Genomic DNA, 24,435 nt, shown 5'->3' with positions numbered 1-24,435 from the left:
CTGAAACCCCAAAGTCACAATCTCAGGTACCCTTTGCTCAGGGGATAAGGATTAATTAGCTGACTAGAGTGTGACACTTTGAGCCTAGAATATTGAACCTTTTCACAAAATTCTAATTTTCAGCTGCATTAATGCAATCCCCTTTAATTTGCATTACTGAAATAAATGGACTTTTGCACGATATTCAAATTTTTCAAGTTTCACCTATACAATGGAAGGGCTGTGGCCAGAGAAGCAGGAAGTCTGGGTAGTGGAAGCAGGCAGTGCTGGGAGGAGAGTCAGAGCAGTAAAAGGCTTGAGAGAGAGAGGAGTGTGTTGTGGTGGGATTCTCCTCACACAGAACAGAGTCTTCGAGAACTCCAGAGTAAGGCTACTTTCACACTAGCGTTTTGGCTTTCTGTATGTGAGATCCATCATGAGCTCTCACAAGCGGTCCAAAAAGGATCAGTTTTGCCCTAATGCATTCTGAATGGAAAAGGATCCTCTCAGAATGCATCAGTTTGCCTCAAATCAGTCTCCATTCCGCTCTGAAGGCGGACACCAAAACACTGCCTGCAGCGTTTTGCTGTCCTTTTGACGAAACTGAGCCAAACTGCAAAAACTAATCCATTACAATAATACAACCGCATGCATCCGTCATGAACGGATCTGTTTGTATTATCTGTAACATAGCTAAGACGGATCCGTCATGAACTTCATTGAAAGTCAATAGGAGACTGATCCGTTTTCTATTGTTCCAGATTGTGTCAGATAAAATGGATCCGTCCACATTGACTTACATTTTGTGCCAGGACGGACCATAATGTCACAGGCATGTACACATACCGTATTTTTCACCCTATAAGACGAGCCTAGGTTTTAGAGGAGGGCAATAAGAAATAAATATTTTTTCATTAGACCTCAGATCAGACCAGCAATCAGACCCCAATGTTAATCAGACCTCAGCTCACAGTCCAATCAGACCCCCAATGTTAATAAGACTCTCAATCAGACCTCTGATCAGACAACAATGTTAATAGGACCCCAATAAGACTTTAGCTAAGACCACAATGTGAATGACCCCCAATCAGACCTCAGATCAGAGCCCAATATAAAGAATGCCCCCCATTCAGACCTCAGATTAGACCCCCATGCCTCATATCAGCCCCCTGCCATATTTCATCGCCCACAGCCAGGGGCGGATTGGCCATAGACCTTACAGGACAATGGCCCGGTGGGCTGATGCCCAGCGGGCCTTCCAAGCTCTCCTCTCTGATGCTGGTTAGGTACATAATGAGCTCTCATCAGTAGGGATGAGTGAACCCGAACTGTATAGTTCGGGTTCGTACCGAATTTTGGGGTGTCCGTGACACGGACCCGAACCCGAACATTTTCGTAAAAGTCCGGGTTCGGGTTCGGTGTTCAGCGCTTTCTTGGCGCTTTTTGAAAGGCTGCAAAGCAGCCAATCAACAAGCGTCATACTACTTGCCCCAAGAGGCCATCACAGCCATGCCTACTATTGGCATGGCTGTGATTGGCCAGTGCAGCATGTGACCCAGCCTCTATATAAGCTTGGGTCACGTAGCGCTGCACGTCACTCTACTGATACAAGTGTAGGGAGAGGTTGCAGCTGTGACGTTAGGGCGAGATTAGGGAGTGATTAACTCCTCCAAAAGACTTCATTCAGTGATCGATCTACAGCTGTGGATCATTGATCTGCTGCTATTCAATTGCTCAGTGTTTTTAGGGTGCCCAGAGCGTTTTTCAGTCACTTTTTTCTGGGGTGATCGGCGGCCATTTTGTGGCTTGCTTGTGCACCAGCACAAGCTGCCACCAAGTACATTTAACCATCATTAGTGTGGTTATTTTTTGCTATATCCTACATCAGGGTCAAGCTTTCATCAGGTGCATTTAACCATCAATAGTGTGGTTATTTTTTGGCCATATACTACATCAGGGGCAAGCTGACCTTGTCACCCAAGTGCATTTAACCATCAATAGTGTGGTTATTTTTTGCTATATCCTACATCAGGGTCAAGCTTTCATCAAGTGCATTTAACCATCAATAGTGTGGTTATTTTTTGGCCATATACTACATCAGGGGCAAGCTGACCTTGTCACCCAAGTGCATTTAACCATATATAGTGTGGTTATTTTTTGCTATATCCTACATCAGGGTCAAGCTTTCATCAAGTGCATTTAACCATCAATAGTGTGGTTATTTTTTGGCCATATACTACATCAGGGGCAAGTTGAGCCTGTCACGAAGTGCATTTAACCATCAATAGTGTGGTTATTTTTTGGCCATATACTACATCAGGGGCAAGTTGAGCCTGTCACCCAGCGCCTAAAAAATAGGCCTCACATTTATATTCATCCAAATCTGTACTGTTTTAGCTGGTCAAGTTATTTTTAGTGACCGTCAAAGCACAGTTTTTGTTCTGGGTTGAAAAACAATTCCCAAATTTGCAATTCTCAAAATTAGTGGTTTCTGCTGTATCAGGCCAACTTTAAATCTATCCCTAAAAGGGTATATTAGATTCAAGGTGCTGATAGGGTAATTCTCAAGAACTTCACACACACGCTACAGTGCAGATCCAAGTCTAATTCTGTGATTAAACGTATACCTGTCACCCAGCGCCTAAAAAATAGGCCTCACATTTATATTCATCCAAATCTGTACTGCTTTAGCTGGTCAAGTTATTTTTAGTGACTGTCAAAGCACAGTTTTTGTTCTGGGTTGAAAAACAATTCCCAAATTTGCAATTCTCAAAATTAGTGGTTTCTGCTGTATCAGGCCTACTTTAAATCTATCCCTAAAAGGGTATATTAGATTCAAGGTGCTGATAGGGTAATTCTCAAGAACTTCACACACACGCTACAGTGCAGATCCAAGTCTAATTCTGTAATTAAACGTATACCTGTCACCCAGCGCCTAAAAAATAGGCCTCACATTTACATTCATCCAAATCTGTACTGTTTTAGCTGGTCAAGTTATTTTTAGTGACCGTCAAAGCACAGTTTTTGTTCTGGGTTGAAAAACAATTCCCAAATTTGCAATTCTCAAAATTTGTGGTTTCTGCTGTATCAGGCCTACTTTAAATCTATCCCTAAAAGGGTATATTAGATTCAAGGTGCTGATAGGGTAATTCTCAAGAACTTCACACACACGCTACAGTGCAAATCCAAGTCTAATTCTGTAATTAAACGTATACCTTTCACCCAGCGCCTAAAAAATAGGCCTCACATTTACATTCATCCAAATCTGTACTGTTTTAGCTGGTCAAGTTATTTTTAGTGACCGTCAAAGCACAGTTTTTGTTCTGGGTTGAAAAACAATTCCCAAATTTGCAATTCTCAAAATTTGTGGTTTCTGCTGTATCAGGCCTACTTTAACCACCTCAGCCCCCAGTGCTTAAACACCCTGAAAGACCAGGCCACTTTTTACACTTCTGACCTACACTATTTTCACCATTTATTGCTCGGTCATGCAACTTACCACCCAAATGAATTTTACCTCCTTTTCTTCTCACTAATAGAGCTTTCATTTGGTGGTATTTCATTGCTGCTGACATTTTTACTTTTTTTTTTATTAATCGAAATTTAACGATTTTTTGCAAAAAAATGAAATTTTTCACTTTCAGTTGTAAAATTTTGCAAAAAAAAAGAGATCCATATATAAATTTTGCTCTAAATTTATTGTTCTACATGTCTTTGATAAAAAAAAAATGTTTGGGTAAAAAAAATAATGGTTTGGGTAAAAGTTATAGCGTTTACAAACTATGGTACAAAAATTTGAATTTCCGCTTTTTGAAGCAGCTCTGACTTTCTGAGCACCTGTCATGTTTCCTGAGGTTCTACAATGGCCAGACAGTACAAACACCCCACAAATGACCCCATTTCGGAAAGTAGACACCCTAAGGTATTCGCTGATGGGCATAGTGAGTTCATAGAACTTTTTATTTTTTGTCACAAGTTAGCGGAAAATGATCATTTTTTTCTTACAAAGTCTCATATTCCACTAACTTGTGACAAAAAATAAAAACTTCCATGAACTCACTATGCCCATCAGCGAATACCTTGGGGTGTCTTCTTTCCAAAATGGGGTCACTTGTGGGGTAGTTATACTGCCCTGGCATTCTAGGGGCCCAAATGTGTGGTAAGGAGTTTGAAATCAAATTCTGTAAAAAATGACCAATGAAATCCGAAAGGTGCTCTTTGGAATCTGGGCCACTTTGCCCACCTAGGCTGCAAAAAAGTGTCACACATCTGGTATCTCCGTATTCAGGAGAAGTTGGGGAATGTGTTTTGGGGTGTTATTTTACATATACCCATGCTGGGTGAGATAAATATCTTGGTCAAATGCCAACTTTGTATAAAAAAAATGGGAAAAGTTGTCTTTTGCCAAGATATTTCTCTCACCCAGCATGGGTATATGTAAAATGACACCCCAAAACACATTCCCCAACTTCTCCTGAATACGGAGATACCAGATGTGTGACACTTTTTTGCAGCCTAGGTGGGCAAAGGGGCCCATATTCCAAAGAGCACCTTTCGGATTTCACTGGTCATTTTTTACAGAATTTGATTTCAAACTCCTTACCACACATTTGGGCCCCTAGAATGCCAGGGCAGTATAACTACCCCACAAGTGACCCCATTTTGGAAAGAAGACACCCCAAGGTATTCCGTGAGGGGCATGGTGAGTTCGTAGAACTTTTTATTTTTTGTCACAAGTTAGTGGAAAATGATGATTTTTTATTTATTTATTTTTTTCTTACAAAGTCTCATATTCCACTAACTTGTGACAAAAAATAAATACTTCCATGAACTCACTATGCCCATCAGCGAATACCTTGGGGTGTCTTTCTTCCAAAATGGGGTCACTTGTGGGGTAGTTATACTGCCCTGGCATTCTAGGGGCCCAAATGTGTGGTAAGGAATTTGAAATCAAATTCTGTAAAACATGACCAGTGAAATCCGAAAGGTGCTCTTTGGAATGTGGGCCCCTTTGCCCACCTAGGCTGCAAAAAAGTGCCACACATGTGGTATCTCCGTATTCAGGAGAAGTTGGTGAATGTGTTTTGGGGTGTCATTTTACATATACCCATGCTGGGTGAGAGAAATATCTTGGCAAAAGACAACTTTTCCCATTTTTTTACACAAAGTTGGCATTTGACCAAGATATTTATCTCACCCAGCATGGGTATATGTAAAATGACACCCCAAAACACATTCCCCAACTTCTCCTGAATACGGAGATACCACATGTGTGACACTTATTTGCAGCCTAGGTGGGCAAAGGGGCCCACATTCCAAAGAGCACCTTTCGGATTTCACTGGTCATTTTTTACAGAATTTGATTTCAAACTCCTTACCACACATTTGGGCCCCTAGAATGCCAGGGCAGTATAACTACCCCACAAGTGACCCCATTTTGGAAAGAAGACACCCCAAGGTATTCGCTGATGGGCATAGTGAGTTCATGGCAGTTTTTATTTTTTGTCACAAGTTAGTGGAATATGAGACTTTGTAAGGAAAAAAATAAAATAAAAAAATCATCATTTTCCACTAACTTGTGACAAAAAATAAAAAATTCTAGGAACTTGCCATGCCCCTCACGGAGTACCTTGGGGTGTCTTCTTTCCAAAATGGGGTCACTTGTGGAGTAGTTATACTGCCCTGGCATTTTCCAGGGGCCCTAATGTGTTGTAAGTAGGTAAATGACCTGTGAAATCCGAAAGGTGCTCTTTGGAATGTGGGCCCCTTTGCCCACCTATATAAACCTAAAAAGTCGTTACACAAACAACAATTGAATGCCCAGTATATAAAAGTATATTTTATTTCATAATAGTAAGTAATACATAATAATAAAAATATAACAAATAACAAAAGAATAATGAATTATAGAAAGTCAGTGGAAAAACTCCGGATGCCGCAGTCCCCCGGGCCTGTGTCTCTATAGCCCACCACAAGATGGATCACATGTAGGGCATGTATTGGATACACAATGTGGTGATGGGACAGAAAAGTAGGGAGTAGAAATATACATCCAATACGGTCATCTAGTCTGTAACCATCACCAAAATGTGTGGCCTGAGACGTATGGATCCTAATATGTCACAAATGTAGACATGGACAAAAAATATATAAATATATCATAAATTGCCCATGTAGGGTACTACAAGTAAAAGAGACCCCATGAATAGGATCAACTAAAAAGCTGTAAGCAGAGGGACTCAACCTGAAGTGTAAGATGAAAAAACACAGATCACAACATACCCTGAGACATGGTGGAGGGCAGAGACAGCAGGCACAGGACAGGCAAAGGACCCCGACGCGCGTTTCGCCTCAGCTTCGTCCTTAGAACGGATAGGGACCTCAAGAAGGTTATTTCCGAGAGACCTTTGGTCACTTGGAAGAGATCACAAAATTTGAGAGATATTATAACTCGGAGCCACTATGTAGCCCCCAAGATGGGTGGCATTTTTGGGGCAAAAGGCCCACAGTGGGGTTTCTTCCCATGTGGGGATTGCACTGCGTGCAAATATATGTTAAGAACAGACAAATTTACCAACACAGGTGGGGAGAGGGAGTACAAAATTGTGCACCACATCTCATGCAAAACTGAGGCCGTGGTCTATCGTGCTGAGTGCCCTTGTGGCCTGATCTATATCGGGATGACTACGAGGGCACTCAGGACGAGAGTCCTTGAGCACATTCGGGATATCAAGGCGGCTGCCGAGATGGTTGAACCTGATAAAATTAGAAAATTAAAACCAGTGGCGAAACACTTCAGGGAGGTTCATAACTGCAATCCTAGGGGCATCTCTTTTAAAGGGATAGACCGGGTACGTTTGGGAATTAGGGGGGGAAATGTTAAACGATGTCTCCTCCAAAAGGAAACAAAATGGATGGTCTTGCTCAATACTGTGACTCCTCATGGATTAAATGAGGCCTTGAGTTTCAAGTCCTTTATTTAGGTTAGCGCATGTACTGAATTTTTTCAGTGATTTTAACAGTTCTTGTATTTATCTAGTTTTTCGTGTGGCCATGACGATGTCTGAAATACTATAAGAAAGGAGAGAGATGGTGTGGACACAAGGTGTCAACAAGGAACGGGATATAAGATACATTATGGGCATGGAAGATGGATCATCTCACTTGCATTGGAATGGACTTCCACATATGGGACCTATACATTTTTGATTTTTTATTCATTATTCATTTCCATTTATTTTCTTTGATATACATGGGTTGAAGGTGTTTATGTTTTTGCTGCTATTAATGATCTATCCCGAGCTATTATATAGGAGTTGAGGGATCTTGTTTATATTAGGTGTATAATAACTCCACCCTAATGGTGGGTGAGCACTTTGACACTGACGATTGCCGGTGCCAATATTTCAGTTGTTGGAGAGCTATTGCGATAAGGCTAGGGATTTAGCAATCGTGATGGTATTATTAATCTATAACTCACATTTATTACCCTGTCCAAATAGTGAACGGTTTGATATCATCAGGGTTTATAAAAATTATTATATATATTGTATAGTATACACTTTGCACTTTATTTTGTTAGTTTTTGAATAATTATATAATCATGTTCCATATGTGGTATATATGTTTTGATATAATCATGTTCCAGATGTAATATATGTGTTAGTAACTCATGTGATCATGCTTGATACCTTTTCCATATGCATGTTTGACGATCCTATTGTGGAATGCCGCTATTCTATGGTATTTTGCTGTGGGATACGTTTTTTGGATATGTATGAAATTTATTTATTATATTATATTTTTTCGTTTTCCATTTACTTTTGGTGTGGATGCTGATAGTGTTGTCGCGTGGTGGGGACATACATGTATCACTGTTGTACCTCTGTACTATTGCATATATACATTATTTCTGTACCTCTACATTATTGATATTTTCATGACCCTATATGATATATTTTTTTTTTGTGTCATGAATTTGTTTTTCATTTATTTATGGAACATATGTGGTGGGAATGTTGTAAGATTTTGGCAGGTTATGAGGTGGGTGGTGTATGCTGTTCCCCACCACGTGAAGGATGATGTATGGTATTGATATGGATAGTAATTATTGATGTATGTTTCGATATGAATGACAATGATGTATACTATTGGGCATATCTCCGATGTGTATTGTATTTATATATCTAACTATTGGGCATATCTCCGATGTGTATTGTATTTATATATCTAACTGTACACCGGTTGAGGTATTGCCTATTCATGATATCCATTTTTGTATTTGCATTTATAGTTGTTTAAATATTTTGTTTTATGTGATCATGTCTCTCTCCGGACAATGAGAATAATATATATATATGTACTCAGATGCATTTGAGTCGTCATGCGATACCCCCTGTGTAGTCTTAGTTCCCTTTTTTTTACCTCATTTTGTTCTGTAAGGCTGATACAACGCTGTGCCTTGATGCGCTGTGCGCGGGGTCACGTGGGGACGCCGCTACGTTTCCTTGGGAGGCGGGCTGGAACGCATGGCTTGCGTTCCACCCCTCCTCCTGATGAATGCGGCGCCGCCATGTTTGACTCGGCGTGCATCACCGGGCGATAGCGCTCAATAGTAGGTATCAGCTGCTGCATTTTATTATATCATGCCTGAGGCTATATGGGGGGTATAAATAGGAGTTTATGGCCATACTCACATTACCTCCTGACGAAGCTGAGGCGAAACGCGCGTCGGGGTCCTTTGTCTGTCCTGTGCCTGCTGTCTCTGCCCTCCACCATGTCTCAGGGTATGTTGTGATCTGTGTTTTTTCATCTTACACTTCAGGTTGAGTCCCTCTGCTTACAGCTTTTTAGTTGATCCTATTCATGGGGTCTCTTTTACTTGTAGTACCCTACATGGGCAATTTATGATATATTTATATATTTTTTGTCCATGTCTACATTTGTGACATATTAGGATCCATACGTCTCAGGCCACACATTTTGGTGATGGTTACAGACTAGATGACCGTATTGGATGTATATTTCTACTCCCTACTTTTCTGTCCCATCACCACATTGTGTATCCAATACATGCCCTACATGTGATCCATCTTGTGGTGGGCTATAGAGACACAGGCCCGGGGGACTGCGGCATCCGGAGTTTTTCCACTGACTTTCTATAATTCATTATTCTTTTGTTATTTGTTATATTTTTATTATTATGTATTACTTACTATTATGAAATAAAATATACTTTTATATACTGGGCATTCAATTGTTGTTTGTGTAACGACTTTTTAGGTTTATATAGTTGGTTTTTTTGTTTGCCCTTGACTATGAACATATAGATGAGGCCTTCTTCTTGTTTGGCCCTTTGCCCACCTAGGCTGCAAAAAAGTGCCACACATGTGGTATCGCCGTATTCAGGAGAAGTTGGGGAATGTGTTTTGGGGTGTCATTTTACATATACCCATGCTGGGTGAGATAAATATCTTGGTCAAATGCCAACTTTGTATAAAAAAATGGGAAAAGTTGTCTTTTGCCAAGATATTTCTCTCACCCAGCATGGGTATATGTAAAATGACACCCCAAAACACATTCCCCAACTTCTCCTGAGTACGGCGATACCAGATGTGTGACACTTTTTTGCAGCCTAGATGCGCAAAGGGGCCCACATTCCTTTTATGAGGGCATTTTTAGACATTTGGATCCCAGACTTCTTCTCACGCTTTAGGGCCCCTAGAATGCCAGGGCAGTATAAATACCCCACATGTGACCCCATTTTGGAAAGAAGACACCCCAAGGTATTCAATGAGGGGCATGGCGGTTCATCGAAATTTTTTTTTGTTGGGCACAAGTTAGCGGAAATTGATTTTATTTATTTTTTTCTCACAAAGTCTCCCTTTCCGCTAACTTGGGACAACAATTTCAATCTTTCATGGACTCAATATGCCCCTCACGGAATACCTGGGGGTGTCTTCTTTCCGAAATGGGGTCACATGTGGGGTATTTATACTGCCCTGGCATTCTAGGGGCCCTAAAGCGTGAGAAGAAGTCTGGAATATAAATGTCTAAAAATTTTTACGCATTTGGATTCCGTGAGGGGTATGGTGAGTTCATGTGAGATTTTATTTTTTGACACAAGTTAGTGGAATATGAGACTTTGTAAGAAAAAAATAATAATTTCCGCTAACTTGGGCCAAAAAAATGTCTGAATGGAGCCTTAAAGAGGGGTGATCAATGACAGGGGGGTGATCAATGACAGGGGGGTGATCAGGGAGTCTATATGGGGTGATCACCCCCCTGTCATTGATCACCCCCTATAAGGCTCCATTCAGATGTCCGTATGTGTTTTGCGGATCCGATCCATCTATCAGTGTATCCGTAAAAATCATGCGGACATCTGAATGGAGCTTTACAGGGGTGTGATCAATGACAGGGGGGTGATCAGGGAGTCTATATGGGGTGATCACCCCCCTGTCATTGATCACCCCCCTATAAGGCTCCATTCAGATGTCCGTATGTGTTTTGCGGATCCGATCCATCTATCAGTGGATCCATAAAAATCATACGGACATCTGAATGCAGCCTGACAGGGGGGGTGATCAATGACAGGGGGGGTAATCAATGACAGGGGGGTGATCAGGGAGTCTATATGGGGTGATCACCACAGTCATTGATCACGCCCCTGTAAGGCTTTATTCAGACGTCCGTATGCGTTTTGCGGATCCGATCCATCTATCAGTGGATCCGTAAAAAATCATGCGGACATCTGAATGGATCTTACAGGGGGGTAATCAATGACAGGGGGGTGATCAGGGAGTCTATATGGGGTGATCACCACAGTCATTGATCACGCCCCTGTAAGGCTTTATTCAGACGTCCGTATGCGTTTTGCGGATCCGATCCATCTATCAGTGGATCCGTAAAAATCATGCGGACATCTGAATGGATCTTACAGGGGGGTAATCAATGACAGGGGGGTGATCAGGGAGTCTATATGGGGTGATCACCACAGTCATTGATCACGGCCCTGTAAGGCTTTATTCAGAAGTCTGTATGCGTTTTGCGGATCCGATCCATCTATCAGTGGATCCGTAAAAATCATGCGGACATCTGAATGGATCTTACAGGGGGGTAATCAATGACAGGGGGGTGATCAGGGAGTCTATACGGGGTGATCACCACAGTCATTGATCACGCCCCTGTAAGGCTTTATTCAGACGTCCGTATGCGTTTTGCAGATCCGATTCATCTATCAGTGGATCCGTAAAAATCATGCGGACATCTGAATGGATCTTACAGGGGGGTAATCAATGACAGGGGGGTGATCAGGGAGTCTATATGGGGTGATCACCACAGTCATTGATCACGCCCCTGTAAGGCTTTATTCAGACGTCCGTATGCGTTTTGCGGATTCGATCCATCTATCAGTGGATCCGTAAAAAACATACGGACATCTGAATGGAGCTTTACAGGGGTGTGATCTATGACAGGGGGGTAATCAATGACAGGGGGGTGATCAGGGAGTCTATATGGGGTGATCACCACAGTCATTGATCACGCCCCTGTAAGGCTTTATTCAGACATCCGTATGCGTTTTGCGGATCCGATCCATCTATCAGTGGATCCGTAAAAATCATGCGGACATCTGAATGGAGCTTTACAGGGGTGTGATCAATGACAGGGGGGTGATCAGGGAGTCTATATGGGGTGATCACCCCCCTGTCATTGATCACCCCCCTATAAGGCTCCATTCAGATGTCCGTATGTGTTTTGCGGATCCGATCCATCTATCAGTGGATCCGTAAAAATCATACGGACATCTGAATGCAGCCTGACAGGGGGGGTGATCAATGACAGGGGGGGTAATCAATGACAGGGGGGTGATCAGGGAGTCTATATGGGGTGATCACCACAGTCATTGATCACGCCCCTGTAAGGCTTTATTCAGACGTCCGTATGCGTTTTGCGGATCCGATCCATCTATCAGTGGATCCGTAAAAAATCATGCGGACATCTGAATGGATCTTACAGGGGGGTAATCAATGACAGGGGGGTGATCAGGGAGTCTATATGGGGTGATCACCACAGTCATTGATCACGCCCCTGTAAGGCTTTATTCAGACGTCCGTATGCGTTTTGCGGATCCGATCCATCTATCAGTGGATCCGTAAAAATCATGCGGACATCTGAATGGATCTTACAGGGGGGTAATCAATGACAGGGGGGTGATCAGGGAGTCTATATGGGGTGATCACCACAGTCATTGATCACGCCCCTGTAAGGCTTTATTCAGACGTCCGTATGCGTTTTGCGGATCCGATCCATCTATCAGTGGATCCGTAAAAATCATGCGGACATCTGAATGGATCTTACAGGGGGGTAATCAATGACAGGGGGGTGATCAGGGAGTCTTTATGGGGTGATCACCACAGTCATTGATCACTCCCCTGTAAGGCTCCATTCAGATATCCGTATGCGTTTTGCGGATCCGATCCATCTATCAGTGGTCGATCCAAACAAAGGGGACCACCAGAGGACCAGGTAGCAGGTATATTAGACGCTGTTATCAAAACAGCGTCTAATATACCTGTTAGGGGTTAAAAAAAATCACATCTCCAGCCTGCCAGCGAACGATCGCCGCTGGCAGGCTGGAGATCCACTCTCTTACCTTCCGTTCCTGTGAGCGCGCGCGCCTGTGTGCGCGCGTTCACAGGAAATCTCGGCCATCGCGAGATGACGCATATATGCGTGACTCTGCGCAGGGCTGCCACCTCCGGAACGCGAATCTGCGTTAGGCGGTCCTGAGGTGGTTAAATCTATCCCTAAAAGGGTATATTAGATTCAAGGTGCTGATAGGGTAATTCTCAAGAACTTCACACACACGCTACAGTGCAGATCCAAGTCTAATTCTGTCCGTAAACGTATACCTGTCACCCAGCGCCTAATTAATAGGCCTTAAATTTATATTCAGCTAAATCTGTCATTACTGGTGTGCATTTATTAGTGTAATACGGTACCTAAATAGATAGCCAGATAGACTTAGTGTTAGGTGTCTGTAAAAAAAGGCCTGAATTTTAATTCAATACATTGGCCCGAATAATATTTTTCTTATTGTGGTGAACGGTAACAATGAGGAAAACATCTAGTAAGGGACGCGGACATGGTCGTGGTGGTGTTAGTGGACCCTCTGGTGCTGGGAGAGGACGTGGCCGTTCTGCCACAGCCACACGTCCTAGTGTACCAACTACCTCAGGTCCCAGTAGCCGCCAGAATTTACAGGGATATTTGGTGGGGCCCAATGCCGTTCTAAGGATGGTAAGGCCTGAGCAGGTACAGGCATTAGTCAATTGGGTGGCCGACAGTGCATCCAGCACGTTCACATTATCTCCCACCCAGTCTTCTGCAGAAAGCGCACAGATGGCACATGAAAACCAAGCCCATCAGTCTGTCACATCACCCCCATGCATATCAGGGAAACTGTCTGAGCCTCAAGTTATGCAGCAGTCTCTTATGCTGTTTGAAGACTCTGCTGGCAGGGTTTCCCAAGGGCATCCACCTAGCCCTTCCCCAGGGGTGGAAGAGATAGAATGCACTAACGCACAACCACTTGTGTTTCCTGATGATGAGGACATGGGAATACCACCTCAGCACGTCTCTGATGATGACGAAACACAGGTGCCAACTTCTGCGTCTTTCTGCAGTGTGCAGATTGAACAGGAGGTCAGGGATCAAGACTGGGTGGAAAACGATTCAGGGGACGATGAGGTCCTAGACCCCACATGGAATGAAGGTCGTGCCACTGACTTTCACAGTTCGGAGGAAGAGGCAGTGGTGAGACCGAGCCAACAGCGTAGCAAAAGACAAAGAGGGAGCAGTGGGCAAAATCAGAACACCCGCCGCCAAGAGACTCCGCCTGCTACTGACCGCCGCCATCTGGGACCGAGCACCCCAAAAGCAGCTTCAAGGAGTTCCCTGGCATGGCACTTCTTCAAACAATGGGCTGACGACAAGACCCGAGTGGTTTGCGCGCTGTGCCATCAGAGCCTGAAGCGAGGCATTAACGTTCTGAACCTTAGCACAATCTGCATGACCAGGCACCTGCATGCAAAGCATGAACTGCAGTGGAGTAAACACCTTAAAAACAAGGAAGTCACTCAGGCGCCCCCTGCTACCTCTTCTGCTGCTGCCGCAGCCTCGGCCTCTTCCTCCGCCTCTGGAGGAACGTTGGCACCTGCCGCCCAGCAAACATGGGATGTACCACCAACACCACCACCTGCGTCACCAAGCATCTCAACCATGTCACACGGCAGCGTTCAGCTCTCCATCTCACAAACATTTGAAAGCGTAAATTCCCACCTAGCCACCCTCGATCCCTGGCCCTGAATGCCAGCATTTCTAAACTACTGGCCTATGAAATGCTGTCATTTAGGCTGGTGGACACAGACAGCTTCAAACAGCTCATGTCGCTTGCTGTCCCACAGTATGTTGTTCCCAGCCGGCACTACTTCTCCAAGAGAGCCGTGCCTTCCCTGCACAACCAAGTATCCGATAAAATCAAGTGTGCACGGCGCAACGCCATCTGTGGCAAGGTCCACCTAACCACAGATACGTGGACCAGTAAGCACGGCCAGGGACGCTATATCTCCCTAACTTCACACTGGGTAAATGTAGTGGCGGCTGGGCCCCAGGCGGAGAGCTGTTTGGCGCACGTCCTTCCGCTGCCAAGGATCGCAGGGCAACATTCTTTGCCTCCTGTCTCCTTCTCCTCCTACTCAGCTTCCTCCTCCTCTTCTTCCACCTGCTCATCCAGTCAGCCACACACCTTCACCACCAACTTCAGCACAGCCCGGGGTAAACGTCAGCAGGCCGTTCTGAAACTCATATGCTTGGGGGACAGGCCCCACACCACGCAGGAGTTGTGGCGGGGTATAGAACAACAGACTGACGAGTTATTGCTGCCGGTGAGCCTCAAGCCTGGCCTGGTGGTGTGCGATAATGGGCGAAATCTCGTTGCAGCTCTGGGACTAGCCGGTTTGACGCACATCCCTTGCCTGGCGCATGTGCTGAATTTGGTGGTGCAGAAGTTCATTCACAACTACCCCGACATTTCAGAGCTGCTGCATAAAGTGCGGGCCGTCTGTTCGCGCTTCCGGCGTTCACATCCTGCCGCTGCTCGCCTGTCTGCGCTACAGCGTAACTTCGGGCTTCCCGCTCACCGCCTCATATGCGACGTGCCCACCAGGTGGAACTCCACCTTGCATATGCTGGACAGACTGTTCGAGCAGCAGCAGGCCATAGTGGAGTTTCAGCTGCAGCACGCACGGGTCAGTCGCACTGCGGAACAGCACCACTTCACCACCAATGACTGGGCTTCCATGCGAGACCTGTGTGCCCTGTTGCGCTGTTTTGAGTACTCCACCAACATGGCCAGTGGCGATGACGCCGTTATCAGAAATACAATACCACTTCTATGTCTCCTTGAGAAAACACTTAGGGCGATGATGGAAGAGGAGGTGGCCCAGGAGGAGGAGGAGGAAGAGGGGTCATTTTTAGCACTTTCAGGCCAGTCTCTTCGAAGTGACTCAGAGGGAGGTTTTTTGCAACAGCAGAGGCCAGGTACAAATGTGGCCAGACAGGGCCCACTACTGGAGGACGAGGAGGACGAGGATGAGGAGGAGGTGGAGGAGGATGAGGATGAAGCAGGTTCACAGCGGGCTGGCACCCAACGCAGCTCGGGCCCATCACTGGTGCGTGGCTGGGGGGAAACGCAGGACGATGACGATACGCCTCCCACAGAGGACAGCTTGTCCTTACCTCTGGGCAGCCTGGCACACATGAGCGACTACATGCTGCAGTGCCTGCGCAACGACAGCAGAGTTGCCCACATTTTAACGTGTGCGGACTACTGGGTTGCCACCCTGCTGGATCCACGGTACAAAGACAATATGCCCACCTTACTTCATGCACTGGAGAGTGATAGTAAGATGCGCGAGTACAAGCGCACGTTGGTAGACGCGCTACTGAGAGCATTCCCAAATGTCACAGGGGAACAAGTGCAAGCCCAAGGCGAAGGCAGAGGAGGAGCAAGAGGTCGCCAATGCAGCTGTGTCACGGCCAGCTCCTCTGAGGGCAGGGTTAGCATGGCAGAGATGTGGAAAAGTTTTGTCACCACGCCACAGCTAACTGCACCACCACCTGATACGGAACGTGTTAGCAGGAGGCAACATTTCAATAACATGGTGGAACAGTACCTGTGCACACCCCTCCACGTACTGACTGATAGTTCGGCCCAATTCAACTTCTGGGTCTCCAAATTGTCCACGTGGCCAGAGCTAGCCTTTTATGCCTTGGAGGTGCTGGCCTGCCCGGCGGCCAGCGTTTTGTCTGAACGTGTATTCAGCACGGCAGGGGGCGTCATTACAGACAAACGCAGCCGCCTGTCTACAGCCAATGTGGACAAGCTGACGTTCATAAAAATGAACCAGGCATGGATCCCACAGGACCTGTCCATCCCTTGTGCAGATTAGACATTAACTACCTCCCCTTAACCATATATTATTGTACTCCAGGGCACTTCCTCATTCAATCCTATTTTTATTTTCATTTTACCATTATATTGCGGGGCAACCCAAAGTTGAATGAACCTCTACTCTGTCTGGGTGCCGGGGCCTAAATATGTGACAGTGGCCTGTTCCAGTGGTGGGTGACATGAAGCCTGATTTTCTGCTATGACATGAAGACTGATTCTCTGCTGACATGAAGACTGAATCTCTGTTATGGGACCTCTCTCCTCTGCCTGGGTGCCTGGGCCTAAATATGTGACAGTGGCCTGTTCCAGTGGTGGGTGACGTGAAGCCTGACTCTCTGCTATGACATGAAGACTGATTCTCTGCTGACATGAAGCCTGAATCTCTGTTATGGGACCTCTCTCCTCTGCCTGGGTGCCGGGGCCTAATAATATCTGACAGTGGCCTGTTCCAGTGGTGGGTGACATGAAGCCTGATTCTCTGCTATGACATGAAGACTGATTCTCTGCTGACATGAAGCCAGATTCTCTGTTACGGGACCTCTCTCCTCTGCCTGGGTGCCTGGGCCTAAATATCTGACAATGGACTGTTCCAGTGTTGGGTGAGGTAAAGCATGATTCTCTGCTAGGACATGCAGACTGATTCTCTGCTGACATGAAGCTAGATTCTCTGTTACGGGACCTCTCTCCTCTGCCTGGGTGCCGGGGCCCAAAAATATCTGACAGTGGCCTGTTCCAGTGGTGGGTGACGTGAAGCCTGATTCTCTGCTATGACATGATAACTGATTCTCTGCTGACATGAAGCCAGATTCTCTGTTCCGGGACCTCTCTCCTCTGCCTGGGTGCCTGAGCCTAAATATCTGACAATGGACTGTTCCAGTGTTGGGTGACGTAAAGCATGATTCTCTGCTACGACATGCAGACTGATTCTCTGCTGACATGAAGCCAGATTCTCTGTTACGGGACCTCTCTCCTCTGCCTGGGCCTAAATATCTGACAATGGACTGTTCCAGTGTTGGGTGACGTAAAGCATGATTCTCTGCTATGACATGCAGACTGATTCTCTGCTGACATGAAGCCAAATTCTCTGTTACGGGACCTCTCTCCTCTGCCTGGGTCTAAATATCTGACAATGGACTGTTCCAGTGTTGGGTGACGTAAAGCATGATTCTCTGCTAGGACATGCAGACTGATTCTCTGCTGACATGAAGCCAGATTCTCTGTTACGGGACCTCTCTCCTCTGCCTGGGCCTAAATATCTGACAATGGACTGTTCCAGTGTTGGGTGACGTAAAGCATGATTCTCTGCTATGACATGAAGACTGATTCTCTGCTGACATGAAGCCAGATTCTCTGTTACGGGACCTCTCTCCTCTGCCTGGGTGTCGGGGCCTAAATATATGACAATGGACTGTTACAGTGGTGGGTGACGTGAAGCCAGATTCTCTGCTATGGCATGAAGAGACTGATTCTCTGCTGATGTGAAGCAAGATTCTCTGCTATGGGACCTCTCTCCAATTGATATTGGTTAATTTTCATTTTAATTCATTTCCCTATCCACATTTGTTTGCAGGGGATTTACCTACACGTTGCTGCCTTTTGCAGCCCTCTAGCTCTTTCCTGGGCTGTTTTACAGCCTTTTTAGTGCCGAAAAGTTCGGGTCCCCATTGACTTCAATGGGGTTCGGGTTCGGGACGAAGTTCGGGTCAGGTTCGGATCCCGAACCTGAACATTTCCGGGAAGTTCGGCCGAACTTCTCGAACCCGAACATCCAGGTGTTCGCTCAACTCTACTCATCAGTAATTTACTCTGTGAGAATCAGGTACTCATATACCCAGCCAGCGACCGCACATGCCCTCCTGAATTCAACTGCTGTGGTCCACATTTCACCTCCTGAGTTCCTTGCGCCATATCTTTATTGCAGAGAACTGGAGGAGGAGGACAGAAAAGGGCAATTATTGATGGCCACCACAGAGGGACAGCTTTTGGGGCAGTATGTTGTGCTGCACTATAGTATATGATTGTGATGAGGACAGTATTTGGGACAGTATTTTGCATTATGATATTGCTGACCCTGCCTACATGTTTTGTCCCGCCTTCTGGCAATTTGGACCTCCTTACAATATGTGGACACTTTTAGTTTTTTTTTCCAGGGCCACTTTCATTTCCCAGTCCGCCGCTACCCCAGACATATTTGAGCATCCCCCAGCCATGTTTGAGCAGCCCCCAGCCTCAGAACACAAAATAAAAAATCCACTTCCCTATCCTGCTCCGGATGCCTCCGCTACTCACCTCCAGCGTGCTCTCGCTTTTGCTGTGCATGCGGTTGCCGGAGGGGGAACCACAAGTCAGTGTGCAGCTCTGCCAGGGGCCACCATGCATCCTGTCCGCATGGGGGTCCGGTCGTCGTTGTTGCCATGGCAGTTAAGTGCTTGTTGTTTCTGGGCTCTTACCTGCCGATTCAGTAGCTGTTCACTGCCTGTCCCTTTCCTGGCAGCTAGGCCGGTGGAGACTCCTGTTCATCCGTGTCTGGGATGAACAGGTCGTCTCCGCCCTTTCTCTGCTTGAGGAATTATGAGGGTGACTCTGGGTCCTAGGTTCCTGGGTATGAGCTGTCCTACCATCCAGGTCCGCTCATACCGTTAGGAGTCAGGGCGAGGATTAGGGAAGCATAGGAGGTGACCTGCTCCCTTATCCCGGTCCCTGGCCTAGTAGCTTCCCTTTTTACCCACGCTATACGGTAGTTTTCCCCCACTTCCCACCATGACAGTGAGGTCACAAAGCGCCCTCATGCTGTGCGCAGCCACAGCACAGCCTACAGCCAAGGACCAGGAGGTGATGAGTACAAAACCTTCACCGTTTCCACGTCCTCTGGTACTAATAAGGAATGGAAGGTAATAATAAAACCCTCAATCAGATCACAGATCAGACCCTAATGTTAATAAGACCCCAATAAGACCTCAGATCAGACCCACAATCAGACCTCAACTCAGGCCCCAATGTGAATGACCAACAATCAGACCTCAGATCAGAGCCCAATATAAAAAAACACACACAGACATCCTGCATCCTGACATGTTTCACTGCATAACCAGCATTTTCAGGGGATAATGCAAAGACGCTGGTTATCCAGCGAAACATGTCGGGATGCAGGATGTCTGTGTGTGTGTTTTTAGGTTCAGTGGTAGGCAGGCAGCTCCGCAGTAAGAGAGAGTCATAATAGAACGCTGGTGTTGCAAAAGACAGTCAGCCAGAGCGCTCAGAGGCTGAAGTCGTTACAAACTATCACATTTTCAAACGCTGCTGTAAAGAAAGATAAACAGTCCCTAGGTGATGATTAAGCAGCCAGTCCACAAACCACTGAGATATTTAGCTTACCCACAGTGTCTATGTTAAGACGCTATGAAAGCGTGTTTTAAAGAAAATAAATAAATAAAGGTGAAGTTTTAAAAGGACAGCACATGTAAAAAAGACGTAGTATGGTCTAAAAGACCATTTGTTGTGATTTCCATAATGGAAGCGCTCATTAGTATTCGCCCCATGAGACATTATTATTGTCCTCCCCCCTTTAAAGAGAAAAAGTGAGTCTTATGGGGTGAAAAATACAGTATTTTTTGCCCTATAAGACACATATAGGTTTTAGAGGAGGGCAATAAGAAACTAATATTTTTCTGTTTCAATAGTTTTTTATTGGTTTAGTATCAATAAAAGATAATAGAGGACAATAAAATGCAGTTCCACCTGCTAAACATTGCAGATGGAAGAAACTCTATGTTTGTCTTTACAGCATGAGACAAACTGCCATGAGGGATGATAAAATTCCCAAAAGGAAAATACAGTATGACAGCGAAAAAAGAAAATATATATCAAGATAAAAAAAAGAAAAGAACATGGTTATAGTTCCACCTATATTCATAAAAGTTGGAGTTTTAGTTCGGTTGATCTTATGGATCTGTAGACTGTAGACCTCCATGGCGCCCAAGTTTTATAGTATTTGGCAGATGTATTATTACTGTTTGCTATCATTTCTTCGAATCTGCAGTTAATATTTACTTTCCTGATTATCCGTGAAATGGGAGGGGTGAGTGTGGATTTCCAGTGTTGTGCGATACTCTGGAGGGAGGCTGTAAGTATATGACAGAGTACAGTTTTTTGAGAACTTTAACTGGAATTTTAACCAGGCACAAAAGACATGGAGGCCTACGTCTTCCTGACATAAAATCATATCATATAGCGACCATACTAGATCAATCAATAGATTGGTGGCCCCCAATGAAGGACAAATTATGGATAGACACAGAAAAAAATAAACGGACAACACAAATTACACTCCTTACTTCTAGCCTCCACAATAGGCAAAGCGAGAAATTCTTCTCTCTCCTTTCCTACAATTAAGGCAACCATACAAGCATGGAAGATTTATATCTCAACATGCTCTTTATTCCCAACTTTAAAAATACTAGATATCCCTCTTCAATCACTGGAAATACTTATCCCCGATCTAACGCTTTCAACTTGGATCAAAGAGGGCATAAGGTATATTCATAATCTATATAAAGACAATATAATACATAACTTTCTGTATTTGCAAAACAAATACAACCTAAATAAATCAGATCTATACATATACCTGCAAATTCGTACCTTTTTAAATAATACCACCTACACACATCTAGCGATCCCACCTCAGACACATGTATATACAACTAACAGATTAAGCAAATTGGGAAAAGGGATTAAAATATTCTACTCCCAACTATCAGAACCTTACTTAGAATCTCACATCTCACATATAAAAAAGTGGGAAAGAGATTTAAATATATAAATTTCTCTGTCCCAATGGAAAAAAGCTTTCACGACTTCAATTCGCAGCTCATCCTGCACTGAACACCATGAAGCCTACTCGAAACTAATATTTTTCATTAGACCTCAGATCAGACCAGCAATCAGACACCCAATGTTAATCAGACCTCAGCTCACAACCCCAATCAGAACCTCAATATTAATAAGACCCTCAATCAGATCTCAGATCAGACCCCAATGTTAATAAGACTCGAATAAGACCTCAGATCAGACCCACAATCAGACCTCAGCTCAGACAACAATGTAAATGACCCACAAATAGACCACAGATCAGAGCCCAATATAACGAAGACCCTAATTGGGACCTCAGATGAGACCCTCATACCTGATTTAGGCCTCCTGCCATATTTCATCACCCTCAGACATATTTTATCGCCCACAGTTATGTTTAAGCAGCCCCCAGCCATGTTTGAGCAGCGCCCAGCATCAGATCACAAAATAAAAAATCCACTTACCTCTCCTGCTCCGGACGCCTCTGCTCCTCACCTCCAGAGCTCTCTCTCTTTTCTTCATGCTGCAGCTGTACTGTGACACGATGCGCACAGCATGAGGTCACAGAATGCCCTCACGCTGTGCGCAGCCACAGTGTAGCCGACAGTCGAGGACCAGGAAGAGGTGAGTACAGAGCCTTAACCGCTTCCCGGTGCTCCGGTACTAATAAACGCTTCTATAATGGACTGCGTGGATGGCAACATGCCACAGTATACCATGTTACTAGATAATTGAAGTTTAGAAGTGAGAAGTGGAAGTGAACAAGTGAGTGCCCTTACTTGCCCAGCTGTGCTCATGGTGAGTCCTTCTGAGTTGTAGTAGGATGTGCTGCAGCTTTCTCCTGGTGTAAACTGTACAGAGTTCTCCCTAATAGGGGGTTAAATAGCCTGCTGTATTACCAGCCCATAACCCTCCTAATCCACTTCCCCCCCCAGCCTCCTGCTTCTTCATATTTTTAATACAATATTTACAACTCCATTGGGTTAGAACACAATGCCATAGGCTTCTATTGATTCTATGTCACACTGTGTTTATATTATGCTACAGGTGTAGCAGGGTTAACAAACTCAACTCAAATGTCTTAACTAGAGTTGAGCGGACACCTGAATGTTCGGGTTCGACGGGTTCGGCCGAACTTGAGAAAAAAGTTTCAGTTCGGAACCCGAACTTGACCCCGAACCCCATTGAAGTCAATGGGGACCCGAACTTTTGAGCACTAAAATGGTTGTAAAAATGTCATGGAAAGGGCTAGAGGGCTGAAAATGGCATCAAAATGTGGTTAAGAGCATGGCAAGTGCTCTGCAAACAAATGTGGATAGGAAAAGGACTTTAAATAACATAAAATGGAGTAAGAAGTTGAGGAGGCGGTGGATGTTGGAGTATAGGTGGAAGCAGCGGTGGAGGAGGAGGAGGTAGCCTACACTGCTTTTTGGTTTTAAATTTTATTTTTAAAATTAGGGTACACCCCAAAACATTGGGAAATATAACCTGTGGTAACCCCCTCCAGTCATGCTAAACACACGTTCAGACAATACACTGGCTGCAGGGCAGGCTAGCACCTCTAAGGGGTAAAGGGCAAGCTCAGGCCATGTGCCCAATTTGGAGACCCAGAAGTTGCAGGGGCTGACATCTGTCAGTCAGTTTGTGTAGGCATGTGCACACTTACTGCCCCACCATGTCGCACGTCCCCATGATGTTCACGATCCAATTTGATATCTGCTCTATCAACTTTCGATGTTCTTTTATGTGCCTACCATGGTGATCACGGGTGGCGGGGAATCAGGGTTCCAGGCCAGAGAAGGAACGTGAGAAAGAGACCACATCCAAGGGAGGATTAATTTTTTCAAATTTTAAATTATAGAGTTGAAATATGGGAGAAATTATTAAAGAATAAAAGTGTGACAACTTTTCAAAGTTTAAGCGCATTAATTATTGAATAATTTATAAAATTTTATTCCCTGTCACCTATGCATAACAGTGTTTATTTACGTCTAAAATTGTATAATGTCAACCCAAGAATGTAACAGAAAAATTTGTGAAATTTATTAAGCTGTCAACTAGGTAGAGGAGGGGTATATTACACCCAAAAATTGGTGAATTTCACCCAAAAATTTAACTGACTATTTATTTATTTTTTTAACCTGTCTACTAGGTATAGCAGTGGTACATCACACCCAAAAATTGGTGAATTTCGCCAGAAAATGCAACTGACAATTTTTTTTATTTTTTTTTACCCGTCTACTAGGTAAAGCAGTGGTACTATACACCCAAAAATTTGTGAATTTCACCCAAAAATGTAAATGACCTTTTTTTTTTTTAACTGGCCTACTAGGTATAGCAGTGGTACTACACATCCAAAAATTGGTGAATTTCACCCGAAAATGTAAATGACTTTTTTTTATTTTTTAAACCTGTCTGCTTGGTATAGCAGTGGTACTATACGCCCAAAAATTGCTGAATTTCACCAGAAAATGTAACTGACAAAGTAGTGAAATGATATAAAATAAAATACGTACAAATAAAAAAAAAAATTGATTTATGAGGTGGAGTTCCGTATGGAGTAGGCGTTTAAGGAGGCTGTGGACGTAGCGGTGTAGGTTGAAGCGGCGGTGGAGGAGGATGAGGTAGCCAACACAGGTTTTTGGATTTAATAATTTTTTTTAAAATTAGGGTGCACTCTAAAAGAGTGTGAAATATCCAAAATACAAGAATCCGCAATTGCGCTGCAGTATAACAATGGCTGGTTAGTGCCGGTATACATGTCTATTCTGCTCAAGGTACGGACAAGTCCTGAGGGATCCATGCCTGGTTCATTTTAATGAACGTGAGCTTGTCCACATTGGCTGTGGACAGGTGGCTGTGCTTGTCTGTGATGACGCCCCCTGCCGTACTAAACACACGTTCAGATAATACACTGGCTGCAGGGCAGGCCAGCACATCCAAGGCATAAAGGGAGACCCAGAAGTTGAAGGGGGCAGACCCGTCATTCAGTACATGTATACGTGTGCACGCATACTGTTCCACCATGTTGGTGAAATGCTGCCTCCTGCTAAGACGTTCCATATCAGCTGGTGGTGCTGGTTGTTGTG

General features: G+C 44.7%; 1 protein-coding gene across 1 annotated transcript in view; it reads right to left on the bottom strand.

Annotated features, from left to right (window-relative positions):
- Positions 1 to 22,195, bottom strand: part of LOC120989847 (alcohol dehydrogenase 1-like) — a 149,784-nt gene extending 127,589 nt beyond the window's left edge. Inside the window, exon 1 of the mRNA XM_040418204.1 lies at positions 22,126 to 22,195. Coding sequence (XP_040274138.1) covers positions 22,126 to 22,143 — 18 coding nt within the window. The 5' untranslated portion in view covers positions 22,144 to 22,195. The remainder of the gene's footprint in view (positions 1 to 22,125) is intronic.
- Between the last annotated feature and the right edge of the window lie 2,240 nt (positions 22,196 to 24,435).

This window comes from Bufo bufo, chromosome 2 (assembly GCF_905171765.1).
Source record: "Bufo bufo chromosome 2, aBufBuf1.1, whole genome shotgun sequence".
Lineage (NCBI taxonomy): Eukaryota > Metazoa > Chordata > Amphibia > Anura > Bufonidae > Bufo > Bufo bufo.
The sequence above is the reverse complement of the archived record's forward strand: the minus strand, read 5'-3'. Positions and strand labels throughout refer to the sequence as shown.